Raw genomic sequence first — 17,292 nt, forward strand, 5'->3', positions numbered from 1 at the left:
ATAATCGTCTTCCTCGGCAGGATTTCGACTGGTTTCGATCAGGTTGAAGCATTCACAGTCAATATTGTATCTTGAAGTTCGTTTGCGCTCTGGACCGTGCTGGCTTGCACTGAACTATACCTCGGAGATCAACGTTCCAGTTCATCGTCATCCAAGTGACTTACTCGCAGAACATATGTTCCTAACATGTATCGCAAAGCCTGAATTCCTAGTGCGAGATCCTAACAATCTAAGGTAGTCAAACCATGATCAAAATTGGATGTGAGTTGAATGGTTATGGAAGTTTGGTGATATCTCGAAGCCAGACAGTTTAATTTAAGTCGAGATATATAAAACCGTTTGATGGTCTTCATACCAGGGGACTATGTATGCGGCTGCCTGCTGAATAGGCATGGAGGTACAACTCGTCTAATTGTAATGCAATGTTGAGGGAAAAAGTCCAAGGCAGGTACATATCGAAACATCACGTAACATAGCCACCATCTCGTTTCTCTTCTTCAACTTAAGTCCTCGTTGCTGTCTGGATTCTCGAATGCTCCATGGCGGAGAACATCTACAGCAAGGGCACCAGGGTCTGGTTTGAAGACAAGGACCAGGCCTGGATATCTGGCGAGGTGATTTCAGTTACCAAGAACGCCGACGACACCATCAAGCTTGTTTTCGTTGACGAACGCGGAAAAGTATACTGCTCTTTCTTGTATCTATCTGTCATTGTTTCCTCATTAATCACTCAGGAAACTACCGTTGACACCTCAGTACAAGAGATCAAAGATGGAAGTGAAAATCTGCCACCACTGCGGAATCCACCTTTACTTGAAACCGCGGATGATTTAGCTACTCTTTCTCATCTGAACGAGCCCTCTGGTGTGTAACGGCCTTTCAAGAAATACTCATGTGCTCCTTTGAACTACTTTTACAGTACTTCACACCATTCGCAATCGTTACGCACAACACAGTATCTACACATACAGCGGTATTGTGCTCATTGCTGTCAATCCTTTCCAACGCGTCACCCTCTATGGTCCGGAAATTATACAAGCTTATGCTGGTCGACGGCGAGGCGATCTGGAACCTCATCTGTTCGCCATTGCCGAAGACGCGTACACTGCCATGAGAAAGGAAGGCATGGGTCAGACTATCATTGTGTCAGGGGAGAGGTTCGTGCCCGATCTTTTCTCTTCGCTACCTGTTCTTCTAATCATTGTTATAGTGGTGCAGGCAAAACCGAATCCGTAAGGCTGCTATTCACCGACCTTGTCCGCTTTTTCTCATAAACCTCACAGGCGAAATTCATCATGCGGTATCTCGCTTCTGTAAACCCACCCGATGCGAATTCGAAAGCCAAGCTTAAATTGTCACTCGATGATTCGAGTGAAATAGAAAAACAAATTCTTGCTACCAATCCTATCCTTGAATCCTTCGGTAATGCGAAGACTACCCGGAATGACAACTCTTCGCGATTCGGAAAATACATTCAGGTCAGTGATTTGGACTTACGTGGAACTCAAAAAAACTTTGTTGCTCAGTTTTCAGCGTAGATCCTTTTTGATGGGAAGCAGGAGATAGTTGGGGCACGAATCCGGACATATCTACTCGAGCGTTCGAGAATTGTGTTTCAGCCTCTCACAGAGAGGAACTATCACATTTTCTATCAACTATGTGCTGGTGCGCCCCTCAAAGAACGCAAAGATCTTGGTCTGGACACAGACATCACCAAATTCCACTACCTCAAGCAAGGTGGCCCATCCTCGACACCAATTGCTGGCGTAGACGATGCTGAGGAATTTAGAGCCACTCAACAGGCTCTATCAGTCGTCGGTATCAGTGTCGAAAAACAATGGGCCGTGTTTCGATTGTTGGCCGCACTTCTTCACTTGGGAAACATCAAGATCACCCAACTTCGGAATGACTCCTCCATTGACGATAACGATCCTGCCTTGCTCCTCTCGACAAGGTTCTTAGGTGTCAATGTCGCAGAATTCAAAAAGTGGACCGTCAAGAAACAGATCATCACCCGTTCAGAGAAGATCGTCACATCACTCAATGGAGCTCAAGCCACTGTGGTTCGAGACAGCGTTGCCAAATTCGTTTATGCATGTATGTTCGAATGGCTGGTGGCAATAGTCAACGAGAGTCTGGCCGGTGAAAACGGAGATGCGGCGGAACGAGCTGAGATGTTTATCGGAGTATTGGATATCTATGGGTTCGAGCATTTCAAAAAGGTACCTCAATAGACGGTCCTTCTTTTTCTGCTGATTTCTGATTTTCTTTCTGCATCTTAGAACTCTTTCGAACAATTCAGTATCAACTATGCGAACGAGAAACTTCAGCAAGAGGTTGGCTTCCTCAATTCCTGAACGCGTCTCGCTCAATTACTTCTGTAGTTTAATTCTCATGTCTTCAAACTAGAACAAGAGGAGTACGTCAAGGAAGAAATCAACTGGACTTTCATCGACTTTTCCGACAACCAGCCTTGTATCGATGTTATTGAGGGAAAACTCGGTGTTCTTGCTCTTTTGGATGAAGAATCTCGTTTACCATCCGGGAGTGATCAGTCGTTCCTCCAAAAGCTCAATAATCAGCTTCTGAAACCTCAGAACAAGGTATTTAAAAAGCCTAGGTTTGGAAATACGGCTTTCACCATTGCCCATTATGCGCTGGATGTCACTTATGAAGTTGAAGGTTTTTTGGAGAAAAATAGGGATACCGTACCCGACGAACATATGACGCTATTGGCAACGACCAAGAATTCCTTTTTGAAGGAGGTCCTTGATGCCGCTCTCAATTCCACTAAAGCTCCGGACAGCCCCAATCCTGGGTCTCCAGCCGGCTCAGATTCTGGTAGCGGTTCACGCCGTTCTTCCGTTATCCCTGATCCTGGAAGACAGTCCTGGGTGGCTCCATCGTCTGGTGCTACACCTTCTGCCAGCAGCGGGCCAAAGCGTCCTGGTGGTTTCGTGGCTAGAAAGCCTACACAAGGTTCCATTTTCAAAGCCTCGTTAATCACGCTCATGGAGACACTCAGCGTGACGAATGTTCACTACATTCGATGTATCAAGCCCAATGAAGCGAAAAGACCATGGGAGTTCCAGCCTCAGCAGGTTTTGAGTCAACTTCGAGCCTGTGGTGTTTTGGAGACCATTCGAATCAGTTGCGCCGGATATCCTACCCGATGGACCTACGAAGAATTCGCTGAACGGTATGATCAATCTCTCATTTTGACCTTTAGCCGCAGATGCTGACCAGCCTGATAGATACTACATGCTTGTAAACTCGAGCGTCTGGCAACCCATGATCCAGAGCTTGGATTTGAAAAAGCTTTGTTCAATCATTTTAGAGAATTCTCTCAATGATCCCGACAAATATCAGAATGGTTTAACCAAAATATTTTTCCGAGCTGGAATGCTTGCTGCACTGGAGTCTTTACGGTCTAACAGACTCAACTACATGGTCACTGTCGTGCAGAAGAACATGCGCCGGCATATGGCTGTGAAGAAGTATCAGCGGTTGCGCGCATCCACCATCAAAATCCAGACTTGGTGGAGAGGCATTCTGGCTAAGCGTCTCGTCAAGCATGTCCGTCGCCAAGGGGCTGCTCTACGCTTACAACGTGCCATTCGACAATATTTGCAAAGGCAAAAGTTCTTGAACATTCGACGTTCTGTCATTCTCATTCAATCCCGTAAGCTGATGTGGTCATATGCACCGTGGTTGTTTGTTGACAAAGGTTCTTCAGGTATTCGTGGTCAGCAAACACGATTTTTATTCAAGGAACAAAGAAGTACTTCAGCTGCTACCTTGCTGCAAAGCTTGCTACGTGGAACGTGAGTGCAGTTTCTTGAATTTTGCGAAACCATACTCTGAATATGAGTCTTATAGTCTGACACGTCGATCCTTCCGTTCCGATGTTAAGCATATTGTTTATCTTCAGTCCTGTGTTCGGCGTCGCCTTGCGCGGAAGCAGCTCAAAGTTCTCCGTCAAGAAGCTCGATCAGTATCCAAATTTAAGGAGATATCATACAAGCTGGAAAACAAGGTTGTGGAGCTCACACAGACTCTCCAGACCCGTACACAAGAGAGGAAGGATCTACAGGCACAGGTCACTGAACTCGAGCAACGGATCCAACATTGGACTAGTCGTCATGAAGAAGTAGACAACAGGGCACGGCAATTTCAGGCATCTCTGCAGGCTGCAGAAGCAGAAGTTGCTCGGCGGGACGAACTCTTGCTAGCCAAGGCAGATACGGAGAAGAGACTAGAGGAAGCTCTAGCGAAGGTTTTCGAGAAGGAGGAAACCATACAAAAATTGACTGACGACTTGCTTGCTAAGTCGACTCAACTCGAGCACCAACAACGCACAATCGATGCAAACCCTGTTCGCACCCAGGAAGATAGCTCAGTGATCATGACGCTCAAGAATGAAGTCAGCAACCTCAGGGAACAATTGAACAGATCAAATGCATTGAACGCTCTCACCAGAGGCTCACGCGCTGATCCTCCATTATCTCCCACGTTTGCTCCTGCTCTTCGTGGCGCCGAAACAAACGGTGCTGTTCCGGCCGCAAACGGCCACGCCCCTCAAGGCCATCAGAGAAGACACAGTTCTGCTGGCGTCTATTCTCTCGCACCCTTGGATAACCGTTCATCAACCGACGAGATCATGATAGATGTGAAGAGGTCACAAGCCATGAACCCTCGTGCGGTATCGGTCGTCTATAACGGTGAAGATAACTTTTTCAAATTCCACAAAAATGGCCTATCAGGCATCCGCGATGATGATCCTGCTGAAGAAAAAATTCGTCTCATGCAGGACGTCAAGCGTTTAGATGAGGATATCCTAGATGGACTGATCAGAGGGCTCAAGATTCCAGCGCCAAGTCTCACCAACCCTTCAGCAGTGAAGGAAATCTTGTTCCCTGCGAATCTTATCAGTCTTGTAACCAACGAAATGTGGAAATACGGCCTGATCCCAGAGAGCGAGAGATTCCTTGCCAACGTTATGCAGACCATTCAGTCGCATGTTATGGTAAATCTGACAGACATCTTAAGAGAAGTAGCTAACAAAATCCACTAGTCCTTCTCTGGTGAAGATGCCATCGTCCCAGGCATCTTTTGGCTATCGAACGTCCACGAAATGCTTTCTTTCATCTGTGTGGCAGAGAGCGACATGCTTCAGGGAATTGGCCCAGGCGAAGAAAACTTGGTTCGACCGTTTGATTGGAACGACTACGAACGACTTGTCTCGGTGGTGAAACATGATCTGGATAGTCTGGAATATAACATCTACCACACGTGGATGCTGGAAACTAAGAAAAAACTTTCAAAAATGGTTATTCCTGCCCTGATTGAGAGTCAATCGCTCCCCGGCTTCACTACTAGTGACGGAGGCGGGCGTCTATTTAACCGTCTTCTTAACACTAACACCCAGCCGGCCTACAGTATGGATGACATCTTGAACTTGCTGAACAAGGTGTGGAAGAGCTTGAAGAGTTACTACATGGAAGAATCGGTAGTACAGCAAGTCGTCACCGAGCTTCTGAAGCTCATTGGCGTCACGAGTTTCAATGATTTGCTTATGAGACGAAACTTTTCCTCCTGGAAACGAGGTATGTTTCTCGATGAATGGTCGACTTATCTGTACTGAATTTGCGTATCTTTTAGCTATGCAAATTCAGTATAACATCACCCGCATTGAAGAATGGTGTAAATCACACGACATGCCTGAAGGTACTCTTCAATTGGAACACCTAATGCAGGCCACCAAGCTGTTACAACTGAAGAAAGTGCGTAGTGCGAGCGTGATGCATGGAAATCTGAAGCTGATTTTGTTTTACCAGGCTACTGCTGCTGATATTGAGATTATTTACGATGTCTGCTGGATGTTGAGTCCCATGCAGATTCAACGAATGTGTACGAATTATTATGTCGCCGATTATGAGGTAGCTTCTTTGTTGTTCTCTAAGATAGATGACTTTCACTGAGTACTGCCCCTAGAACCCCATATCTCCCGAAATTCTGCGAGTAGTCGCGTCTCGAGTACAGGCTAATGATCGCAACGACCACCTCCTGCTCTCCCCAGAAACAGAAGATGTAGGACCTTACGAACTCCCCCTTCCTCGAGATGTCTCGGGTTTAGAGACCTATGTCCCGGCCTATTTAAACGTATCACATTTGAGGCGTCTTGCCGCGTTGGTGTCATAGAGTACCTATTACTTCTTTCCCCTGTTCATACCCTCATTTCTCCGTTTCTGGATTGCTCTGACACTTACAGTACTTATACCGTTCTTTTCCTGTATTGGAATTCAATCCTACCTTAAGTATTCAATCAATGTACCAAATTGTTCGGTCCCTTCAGGATGAGGGGCTTAAACCGTTTACGATCTTATCTTATCTTATCTCCATCATCGATTTGCTACGATAAAAATTTGTTTGAGTTCGAGTCATTACCTGCTCGAGTCGTTTCCTTCTTCACTGCTATCCACCATGCCCGTCTTTACTCACCCCGCGATTCAAGGTTAGTCCACGCGATCGCGGTAGATGTGCATCTAAAACTCAAGCATAGATGGCTGGTTCCGTGAAATTTCCTCGCAATGGCCGGGTCAGGCCATGACCCTCAAGGTTAATAAAATTCTGCATGTCGAAAAGTCCCTCTATCAGGACGTCCTGGTCTTTGAGTCCGAGACATATGGGAACGTGCTGGTGCTTGATGGTGTGATACAATGCACCGAAAGGGACGAGTTCAGCTATCAAGAAATGATCACACACATTCCGATGGCTTCACATCCAAATCCCGAAAAAGTTCTTGTCATCGGCGGAGGCGATGGAGGGGTCGTACGCGAAGCGCTTAAATATGACAGTGTCAAGGAAGTCGTTCTCTGCGATATTGACGAGGCCGTACCTCGTGTGTCCAAGTTGTACCTCCCCCACATGGCTGAACTCTTGGCCGATCCAAGAGTGACTGTCCATATTGGTGATGGATTCGCTTTTCTCCAATCTCATGAAGGCACTTACGATGTCATCGTCACTGACTCTTCTGATCCCGTCGGTCCTGCCGCTTCCCTGTTCCAAAAGCCCTATTACCAGCTCTTGCATGATGCCTTGAGATCAGGAGGGCACATCGCTGCCCAAGGTGAATGCCTGTGGCTACATCTACCCCTGATCAAGGAAGTCCGGGCCAATGCTCAAGAAATTGGCTTCGCTCATGTTGAGTATGCCTTTACAACTATCCCTACCTATCCTTCCGGTCAAATTGGTTTCCTACTGGCTGGTAAGACTGGCGGACAGGGCCTAAGGGAGCCTATCAAAGGACCCAACTCCCCAACGCGATATTGGAATCCAGACGTACACCGGGCTTCTTTCGTCGTACCGGAGTTCGCAAGAGCTCTGCTCGAAGAGGGTAAAGACGTAAGCCCCAAGTTTGGTACCAATGTATCTCTTCAGTCAGGACAGCAAAAGAAAAAGATTCTTCTCTTGGGAAGCGGTTACGTTGCAAGACCTTGCGCTGAGTACATCGTTCGGAGCCCCTCCAACGAATTGACCATTGGTGTGTTCAAGTCTACAAACCACCGAATAGGACTGACCTGACCGTGCACTAAGCTTGTAGAACGCTGGCTACAGCGAAGGGCCTTGCGGAATCCCTACCTCGAACGAATGCCATATCGCTCGATGTCAACAAGACTGATGAACTCGAATCTCAGGTTGCAGCTCATGACCTCGTCATCTCCCTTATCCCTTACACTTATCATGCCGAGGTGATCAAAGCTGCCATCAAGGGTAAAACAGATGTGGTCACTACCTCATATGTTTCACCAGCTATGCGTGAACTGGATGAAGCGGCCAAGGCTGCTGGTATCACAGTCCTCAACGAAATTGGTCTTGATCCTGGTATTGATCACCTTTACGCTGTAAAAACTATTGACGAGGTTCACGCTAAAGGTGGAAAGGTCAGTCTTCATCCATTTTTTCACTGCATTCTTTAATTATTTCAAGATCAAACAATTCTTGTCGTATTGTGGCGGTCTTCCTGCCCCCGCAAATGCGTCGAACCCCCTCGGCTACAAGTTCTCTTGGTCGTCTCGGGGTGTTTTGCTTGCCCTTCTCAACAACGCGGCTTTCCTCTCTAACGGCAAGCAAGTCACGGTTTCTGGATCTGAACTCATGGGTGAAGCCAAACCTTACTACATCTCCCCTGCTTATGCGTTTGTCGCTTATCCGAACCGAGACTCCACTCCCTTCCGGGATTTCTATAAAATTAACGGCGAAGGAGAGGGCGAGACTTGCATTCGGGGAACCTTGAGATACCAGGGTTTCCCGGAATTCATCAAGGCACTCGTGCAGGTTGGATGGCTTAACGGAGAGGGGCAGGAGTGGTTGAATAAAGGGCTGACTTGGGTGCAAGTTCTAGGAAAAATGCTAGCCGTCGAAGGCGGCGACGAAGCCACATTGATATCCAAGATTAAATCACTTTGCGCCTTCCCCAATGAATCCGAAGAGTCCCGAATCATTTCTGGATTCCGTTGGATTGGAATGTTTACTTCTGACCCGATTTCACCCCGCGCAGCATCCGGCGCGGCACATCCCAACCTTCTGGATACTTTATGCGCACGCCTCGAACAGCTCATGGCTTACGCCCCGGGTGAACGCGACTTTGTCATGCTTCAACACAAGTTTGTGGTCGAGTGGGCTGACAAATCCGTGCAGACCCTTACCTCGACGCTGGAGGCATACGGTGCACCGCTTGGGTATGGTCACTCTGCTATGGCTCTGACTGTGGGTTTGCCCTGTGGAATTGCCACTCAGCTGATATTAGACGGTGTTCTCAATATGAAGGGTGTGCATGCGCCATACACCAGAGAAATTTGTGATCCAATCAGAGAAAGGCTGGAAGCGGAGGGAGTTGGTCTGGTCGAGAGCGTGCTTTAGATAAGGTGAGGTATCTAGTAGTAACAGTATTCTGTAAACGGATTGTATGAAATATGGCGTTCATCGTCCTTGTTTTTTTATGAGCCTCCTTCGTCGTCATGCACTATGGAGGTGTGCAGATTGAGGAAAGAGGGATCTATGGGGCACTGCCTGCTCCCTGGGCCAGTCGATCCTTCCCTGTGTACTTTCAAAATGGTGAGGTGGTAGACCCTCAATTCAAGATAGCAGCCGGTAGCAGTCTAGGATCTGTTTCCCTGTTGAATCCAGAAACCTCAAAGTCACACCAGGCTTTCTTGAAATGGTCAACCTGTGGCACTTCTGCACTGTGTGTCAACCAAGCGTACAAGCTAATGCGGCACCGTCTGGGGTTGTATAGGGTTGTATTCGCCTCATTGATGTACGACCGGTCTACGTGTACCGGAGACCAAGATGAAATCATTGATTTACTAATAGTAGTAAGTACTACCTTCCAAGATTCTTGATTCATGCACATGTTCCATCAATACAATTCCCATCAAGCTACTCGACGACGGCCTGGGCTGGCCTCTTCTTCTATCTAGCCCTATAAAAATTATCAGCGCACACAATGTGGAATACGGAGAATGATATTGATGTTCAGCCCCCTGCTTGGTGCGACGTTCATTTCAGGTGCCTTCAATCTTAGCTATATTGCGGAAAACCACAGTAAATACCGACTCTTCCATTTTTCGCATGTCCGATTCATCATTCCTTTGTTACGTTCCGCAAGTCATTCGTCCCCTTAGATTCAATCTTGTTATTCTGCCGCGCGGAAGGTCGGGATGGGATGGGTGCTCCTGGCGATGCCACTGTTCTCGTAGTAGGGGGAGAATACAGAGTATTTGCAGTACATAGTGGATGGTTGTAGAGTTGATCGTAATAATAATTTCACACGGTTTACACAAATAACGCTTGATCTTTGACCTTTATGTTTTGAAACTCTTACCTATCTCAAGTAACAATCGGCCAGCTGAGCTGCTTAAAGACGCGTCGGGATTTGCATGGATAGTTTCTTTGGTCGAAAGAAGGCCAAAACGCGGCATTCGAGTGTTTCTGGCGTCACAGAACTCAACGAAAGCGCTTCTGTTCCGTATGACAAGTTGCCGTCTCCTCGTTCTCCTTTGCCCGTGGGCACCATATCCCAAGGAGTGATCAACGGCGGCGTCATATCTGCACCGATGACAAACCCGACATTGACCTCAGATGGCGTCGAGCTCAACAAATACATGATACAGCGGAGTAGAGCTGAGCGGGATAAGGCTTACGACCTCTATCCAAATCACCGGCCAGCATCACCCAATACTACCGTCTCTTGGTCTGATTCATCGACTGCATACAGCGATTCGTTTCAGTCTAAACCTCCTCGGGATCCTCAGACAGCCCGTGCTCGCCGCAGTGAGGCCTCTTCAACCTCATCCGTACATTCTCGCAGCCCAAATATGTCTGATTTCGGTCAAATTCCTAGCCAACATCCTTCCTCCTCCTCCACTATTAGGCCGACGTCGACAATGACAACCCGCTCAGAGGGCCATCGGCTATCGAAATATGCCCCTTCCCTCGTTGCCTCCGATGTAGGATCACATCTTTCACATCTTTACCATCCTCACCGAAGTCATAATCCAGACGAATTCGAACTTCCTCGGCCGACAGACGATGAAATCGAGGCCTTGTTTGAACAGGTCAAGCTTACTCGTGGTGTGGATGACTTGAATCTCCCTGTAGAGCAGAAGTGGAATCTGGTGAAGAGCGATTTGCACATACGGTGGAAGGAGGAGAAGACTAGAGATGAACAGGCAAAGAGGCAAATTGAGACCGGACAATCTTCTGCTATAATCGTCGACACACCTGAGTGGTATGTGAGGAAGTTCTTGGACAAGACCATTACTCCGAAGCAGGCTAGTAGTCTGCAAGTGTCATTGAGAAGTAAGGAAGTCAGGCGAGTATATTGGTTTACTGTTTGTCGCATTTTTAACTCAGGAATTCTGTAGCTGGTTCCATCACTTTATTGAAATACAGGGAACGTCTGTGCTGGCGCAGACGTTGAATCATATCAGTCGGAAAGGCTCATCACGGTGCGCCAATATCTTTAACGACTCTTACCCTTTTAATCGCATCGCAGTCGTGAACATGATATCCAACTAGAATACGAGGTCGCCAAATGTTTGAAGCATATTTTCAACAACCACGTTAGTTTTGCGCTGTGTCTGGACTTCATATTAACTCAATTAACACATTTAGTCTGCTACCGACAAAGCTCTCGCTCATCCTCAAATTGTCACACAAGTTGCATCATCTTTGAACAGTCCTCATATCCCTACACGCAAACTTCTCTTGGATCTTCTCTCCTTCCTCACATACTGGAATGAGGGAAAAATTCAACCTGTGGTTGTCTCCGCGCTTGAAGTTCTTAGCTCTTCGAATAATGAGAACGGAGGGGTCTACGATTTTTGGTTCAAATCATTCGAGCAGACTCTATCTGGGCGCGGGAAAATGGGCAGTTTGGTCGGGGCCAGTGAGGACGTTAAAAAAGCAGGAGGCATAGACACAAATTTGAATGATTATGCGGTCGGTATCGCAATCGTACGTTCTTGTAACACTAACTCATGTCTTCTTCATTCGTCTAGCTTTCGAATCTCATTCTTATCGTTGGTATCCTCGATTTCATCGAAGATCTGGACCTACGGCTACATCATCGCTCTCGAATGGAGTCCGCTGGTTTGCATCATATCATCGCGCTGTGTCAAGAGTTCAATGTACCCAACATTGACAAGAAGCTTCGCCAACTTCAGGGATCTTTTGACGAAGATGAGCGTAATCTACGAAGCCAGTTAGACCAGGAAATTCTTAAAGATCTCAATAATCCCGGAGACGTGTATAAGGCGATATTTGCCAAAATCGAGAGCTCGAAAGCCCGAGACTACTTCCTCTCCATGATGCAACATTTGTTGCTCATCAGAGAGGAAGGTGAACCTATGGTGCATTATTACCAACTCATTGACTCGATGGTCACGGATATAGTAATGGACAAAAAATTAGCTGGGGCGGAGCAGCGTTTTGGGCATTCTGTAGAACGTATCATTGCTCAGTTTAACGAGACAGGCCGTTTGCAAGAGGTAGAAGATGAGCTGCAGAAATCACGATCTGAAGCTCTACGGCTTAAACTAGAAAATGACGCATTGCTTGACGAGATATCGAAGGGCCAGGAGGGGATGGTCGGGCGATTGAAAGAAGAGATGTTGCGACTGGAGCAGAAGCTGGCCACATCGCGAGAGACTACTGCGAGGTTACAGAATCAGGTGGAATCTGAAAGGGCAGAGTACGAAGACCAGATAAACCAGCTTGAAACTCAAATTATTGAGTTGTTTCGGATGCTCAAAGAAGTCGGAAGAGGTGTGACTACCGTCCTCGACACTGGAGGCATGGATCGGAAAACACTGGTTCAGACTTTGGAAAAGCAGTTTCAACGAACCCAAACTATCAATAAACTGGAAGGGAAGGATGTCTTTGGACGCAGGAGAAAGAAGGAAGGAGGATTTGAGGAGTCTGATGATGATGACAGGGAGGATACTCCTGGAAAATCTTCGCTACGACGGTCTAGAGTGCTCACTAGCAAGAAATCTCTCTCCAAAAAGGGAGACAAGGCGGAAGATTCAAATCGCGCCTCGCAGTTCATGGACGCCGAAGATGCTCATGCAGAGGAGCAGATTCAGCAACAATTAAATGCCGGTGCATCTTTCGTCAGTGTGAACGTCTCCTTCGAATGGTTCAATTTCTGATCCTGCACCATAGAACTCTCCATCATCCATCTCACGTAGCATCCGAGGATCTCCACGCCCAGGTGGTTCGAAAACAAGTGACAAACTGGCAGGCCGATACGATCACTTAGAAGACTTCGTAAGTGGAGGGGACTCTTCCCTTCAATATGTGCGAGGCGAAGATTCAACCGACGACGACTCATCGAAACGACTAACACACCCTACTAACGACAATGTACCAACCTCCGTGAGCTCTGACGGCTCTCATGATACTGGAATCACTCCCGGCCAGGGATCATTAGCTGATCAACTTAGTAAGCACATACTTCTCCGAAACAACACTCGATCTTCCGCAGATAAAGCACCAACATTAGCGGTAAATACTGTATCCCCTCAATTAGCCTCCCCGTTACCACGCTCTGCCCAGACTGCTCCTCCCCCACCACCACCTCCACCACCTCCACCACCTCCCCCTCCGCCGCCACCTCCGCCGCCCCCGCCACTGGCCGCTGGGGGGTTTCCTGCGCCACCCCCACCCCCACCTCCGCCGCCTATCGGTTTCAAAGGCTTCCCTGGAAGTGCACCATCGTCCAGTTCATCTTCTTTGGCCAGTTCTCCAGCACCTCCGCCACCTCCGATGCCTGGTTCGGCTCGATCAAATACAAGCTTTGGGTCTAATCCCAATTCTGCACGAGCCTCCATGCTACTAGGCGCGAACCCACTCTCCGCTCGCAAAGATTTACCTATCACTCCCAATATCAAGATGAAACAGTTACAATGGGATAAACTTCCACAGCAGCAGGTGGCAAAGACTGTGTGGAATGAAGATCAACCCTCGAGAGAAAATGAAATGATCAAAATTCTGAAAGATGACGGTGTTTGGATGGAGATGGAAGAAGACTTCAAGGCCAAACAATTGGTGATTAATTTAATGGGTAAGTTACACTGTTCGAATTTGTATCTCAATTATTGACGTTCATTGAGTTTAGCCCGACAAAAACGCGCAGAGCTTAAAAGCGTTTTGGACGTTGAGACAAAGAAACGTGTCGGTGAGCTCGACGTTTCACTTCTGCCGGGGTATTTGTCTGATAAACTCCCGCCTGCAGAAATTCTTATACAAGGCGTCAAGAAGCTTGAGCCTGAGGAGATCGCACGCAAAATTCAGCAATTCGATCAGGATCTGTGTACGCAGGTGTTCCTTAGTGAACTGAAACGCGTTCTGCCTTCACCAGAACAAGTATGCAAAACAATGGTCAATCTTACTGTTACTAATCAATGTTCAAGGTGGGCAAGCTCAATGTGTATCGCAATGCAGATCCAAAAGAGCTAGCTGAGCTGCATCCTGCCGACCGACTTATGGTGAAATTGATCCAAATTGATCGCTTGGGTCCTCGTATAGAGGGTATGCTCTACAAATGTGCATTCGACGAGAGATGGTCTCTCTTGGATGATGTGAGATATAATGTCTAAATACTATCGATCTACGCGTTGATTCATGTTTATACAGGGTGCACAAAAGCTCACTGAGGCTGGCAATGCGCTACTGAACGCCAAATCTTTCAAAGAGTTGTTGAGCGTAAGTCATCGTTAAACTTAATATGTCGAGTGTTGACATTGAGACACCATCAGCTCATCTTGCTGGTCGGTAATTACATGAATGGCTCTGGTATCAAAGGAGGCGCTTTCGGGTTCCGTGTCAGCAGTGTAAACAAGGTAATCATGTTCGCGTCTCGTACAGTCTTCACCTTCACATTGTCTCCTAAAGCTCGTCGACACGAAATCTGTCAACAACACCACGTTATTACATTTTCTTGAGAGGACGGTTGTCAAGCATTTTCCTGCCATGGAAGAATTTTTGGAAGAACTTGAGAAGCCTGCCGAGGCTTATCGAGGTAATACACTCAATTCGCCCATGTATACATTGTCTGTTAACCTGTTGCAGTAAACTTACAGGAAGTGCGGAAAGGGCACATTGATCTGCGGGACGGGCTGAAGCAGATTCGCAAAGAGCTTGGAGACCATTTCGCAGATATGAACCGGAACGACCAGTTTGGCATAAGGATGTGGTCCTTTGTTAAAAAAGCGAATGCTCAAGTAGAAGATCTGGGCGACGACGTTAATTCTGCCAGCGCTGTGTTCACCGAGGTTGTTAAATATTACGGCGAAGAAGACAGGAATATGACCTCTTCGGAGTTCTATGCCATTTTCAAGACCTTTGTAACTTCTTATAGGGTACGTAAACCTCTGGCTATCTAGCTAACACTCTGCTTAATCATTGCATTACAGAAATGCAAAGCAGATAATCAGAGTTTCGCGGAGGCACGGCTTGCAGTTGAGAAACGTAAACAAGTCGCGCAAGAAATGAGGGAGAATCGTGAAAAGGCGGCTGCAGCGAACAATGAATCAGATGACGTTCTTGATAGTCTACTCGAGAAGTTGCGGAATGGTGAAGGTGGTCGGAAATCGCGGAGAACGAGAGGGACAGCAGAAGCTCAGCCCGCGATCCCATTGACTCTTCAATTGGACAGTAGCGCGGTGAACGACACTGCTGACATCGCTCGCGATATGTTGGCCCAGCTTCAGTCAAACGGTTTTGCACCTATGCCTTCCCCCACAGCAACGTCAAATCCTTCTACCAGGCGCAGAACTCGACGAAGAATGGAGGCGCCTACCAGCGATAGCCTTCTAGATCTTCGAACTCCCACTTCTCCACTTGCAGTCGAGGTCGAGTTGGACTTGGGCAGTGAAACGGACTCATGATCTCTGTCTCTCTCTTGGATTTATTTGTCTATATCTGTATCACATTGCTTTCATAATCATCCATTCTCTTTATCTTTCAACTAGACAGTAATATTTGTTGAGTGTATTATTGGTAATTCAAATGCTACTACATTGACACCTCAGAGGACATGAGTGGATATACGAAGAAAATTTGTTCGATGTGACCATACACACCGCATAGCACCGTAGCTGTATTATCCTCGACCGGTGAAGCGATTCTGGGATGCTGAATGATTTGAAGTCGAATAATGTTGTGATAGCTCTGATTAGTTCCCAATTCGATGAAACCATTTCTAGTTCAAAACAGCTGTCAGCGAGATTGTAGCATAGTTGTCAAAAAATGCTCATCAGGATTTCACATTGGCCAGAAAAGCTTCCTGCCATGGATTTGGTCTGAGGAGCGTTTTTCAAAAACTATGGTACAAATTCGCTGATAGCTTTAGATCTGTAGTTGTCATGCCACAACAGAAAGCTTATAACCAAAGCGGGAGTAAGTACGTTCAAGATTTTCCCCAAATCTTTGCAAATGGCGGAGTACATATGACCCGAGTCTACCCGAGTAGAATACAACAGCAACTATTATTTGCTGTAGTCAACTAATTATATGAGGCGCACACGAGTGGACTGCCAGAAGATTCATAGAATAGGATACGGTACACGTACATACAAAAGTGAAGTTCTTACAGAGGAAGCTACGTTTACCGAGGTCCTTCATCTTTGAGGTTGGACATGTCAACCTTACCTTCGTCTATCCATTTCTGCTTTACTATCTTCGTCCTCTCTGCGAAATACAGTCTGTAGACCAAACGAATGGTCCCTTCACTGACCCCAGCTACATCTCCTATGTCCTTTAAAGTTTTAGGAGTGTTCAGCAAGCAGCAAGTGAAATAAATGGCGCCTCCAGCAATGGAAACTGGGCTCCGTCCGTCAGCAATGCCATGTTCACGTGCAGCGACGATGATATCGGCACAGTAGGACTGAACTTTCGGTGGAAGGTCAAGATGGTTACAGTAACGCACAACGAGGCTCTCTGGACCTGTCGAGGGCGCCAGAGAAGCATGAGTCGCAGAGGCGCCGGGTGTAAGATTGAATGCCTGTTCCAAAGCTTTGTAGCATTGTCCGAGAGTCTTTTTCGTTACGTGAGTCAGGTTGCATATTTCCCGGAATGTCCGCGGTACATGGGCTTGTCGACAGGCAATGAATATACATGCAGCAATGACTGCGTCGGGCTGTTTTCCTCGAAGAAGTTTTTCCTCATCAGAACGTTTGTAGAGCTGTTTGGCGATATCCGCTATGGTTTTGGGAAGGGAGAATTGATCACACCAGGAAGAGATGTCACGAAAGGCGGTAAGGAGATTGCGTTCGGCACGAGAGGACTGAGAACGAGAAGCGGCACGTTGAAGCTCACGGGCTAAACCAGAACCACCGTCTTGGAAAGAGATTACCGTGTCGAGTTGTTCTATGCCATCCATCAACGGGTCTGAAGCAGCGCCGACACGAGAAGGATCGTCTCCTTCATCGTTTGCGAATGTCTGCACCAAATGGTTGTCAAAATCAACCAAAGAGAGAAGTGGCCAAGGGACTTACTCTCCATTCACTTCGCGTATCGACAACCCTGTCCCCAAGCACCAGCCCACAGGTACCACAAACCAAGTCTCCTGAACTAAATTCCTCAACGATATTGGGATTTGGGTCCCTACATTCTGGGCAGATGAGACGAACGGCCAAGTCTGGTGCAAAAGTTTGCTGAGTGGCTTTTGCAGGGGATTGAGCAAGGGGAAAGGGTTGAGAATACGCCATCTGTGATTATGATTTG

At 47.1% G+C, this 17,292-nt stretch overlaps 4 protein-coding genes across 4 annotated transcripts; 3 read left to right on the forward strand and 1 right to left on the reverse strand.

Moving 5' to 3' along the window:
* Positions 1-539: 539 nt before the first annotated feature.
* On the forward strand, positions 540-6,201 carry C8R40DRAFT_1168423 (P-loop containing nucleoside triphosphate hydrolase protein; the record flags this gene model as incomplete). Its single annotated transcript, XM_046231180.1, has 15 exons — positions 540-680; positions 735-864; positions 920-1,157; positions 1,211-1,232; positions 1,284-1,478; positions 1,539-2,222; positions 2,283-2,336; positions 2,385-3,199; positions 3,255-3,682; positions 3,737-3,824; positions 3,880-5,026; positions 5,075-5,606; positions 5,662-5,783; positions 5,838-5,939; positions 5,995-6,201. The coding sequence occupies 15 exons, from the start codon at positions 540-542 to the stop codon at positions 6,199-6,201; spliced, it is 4,905 nt and encodes a 1,634-aa protein (XP_046088807.1).
* A 282-nt stretch (positions 6,202-6,483) lies between these two features.
* Positions 6,484-8,922, forward strand: C8R40DRAFT_1159680 (spermidine synthase; the record flags this gene model as incomplete). The annotated part of the gene is made up of 4 exons (XM_046229919.1): positions 6,484-6,514; positions 6,563-7,543; positions 7,597-7,943; positions 7,990-8,922. The coding sequence occupies 4 exons, from the start codon at positions 6,484-6,486 to the stop codon at positions 8,920-8,922; spliced, it is 2,292 nt and encodes a 763-aa protein (XP_046088808.1).
* A 1,019-nt stretch (positions 8,923-9,941) lies between these two features.
* C8R40DRAFT_1040440 (uncharacterized protein) lies at positions 9,942-15,455 on the forward strand (the record flags this gene model as incomplete). The annotated part of the gene is made up of 14 exons (XM_046223917.1): positions 9,942-10,871; positions 10,918-11,012; positions 11,060-11,126; positions 11,179-11,505; positions 11,565-12,689; positions 12,730-13,630; positions 13,685-13,744; positions 13,802-13,911; positions 13,980-14,147; positions 14,203-14,271; positions 14,325-14,408; positions 14,461-14,587; positions 14,638-14,927; positions 14,982-15,455. 14 exons carry the CDS (start codon positions 9,942-9,944, stop codon positions 15,453-15,455), a joined length of 4,827 nt encoding a protein of 1,608 aa, XP_046088809.1.
* A 719-nt stretch (positions 15,456-16,174) lies between these two features.
* C8R40DRAFT_1168426 (cyclin-like protein) lies at positions 16,175-17,276 on the reverse strand (the record flags this gene model as incomplete). The annotated part of the gene is made up of 2 exons (XM_046231181.1): positions 16,175-17,008; positions 17,064-17,276. 2 exons carry the CDS (start codon positions 17,274-17,276, stop codon positions 16,175-16,177), a joined length of 1,047 nt encoding a protein of 348 aa, XP_046088810.1.
* Between the last annotated feature and the right edge of the window lie 16 nt (positions 17,277-17,292).

This window comes from Lentinula edodes, assembly GCF_021015755.1.
Source record: "Lentinula edodes strain Le(Bin) 0899 ss11 chromosome Unknown C8R40scaffold_9, whole genome shotgun sequence".
NCBI lineage: Eukaryota > Fungi > Basidiomycota > Agaricomycetes > Agaricales > Omphalotaceae > Lentinula > Lentinula edodes.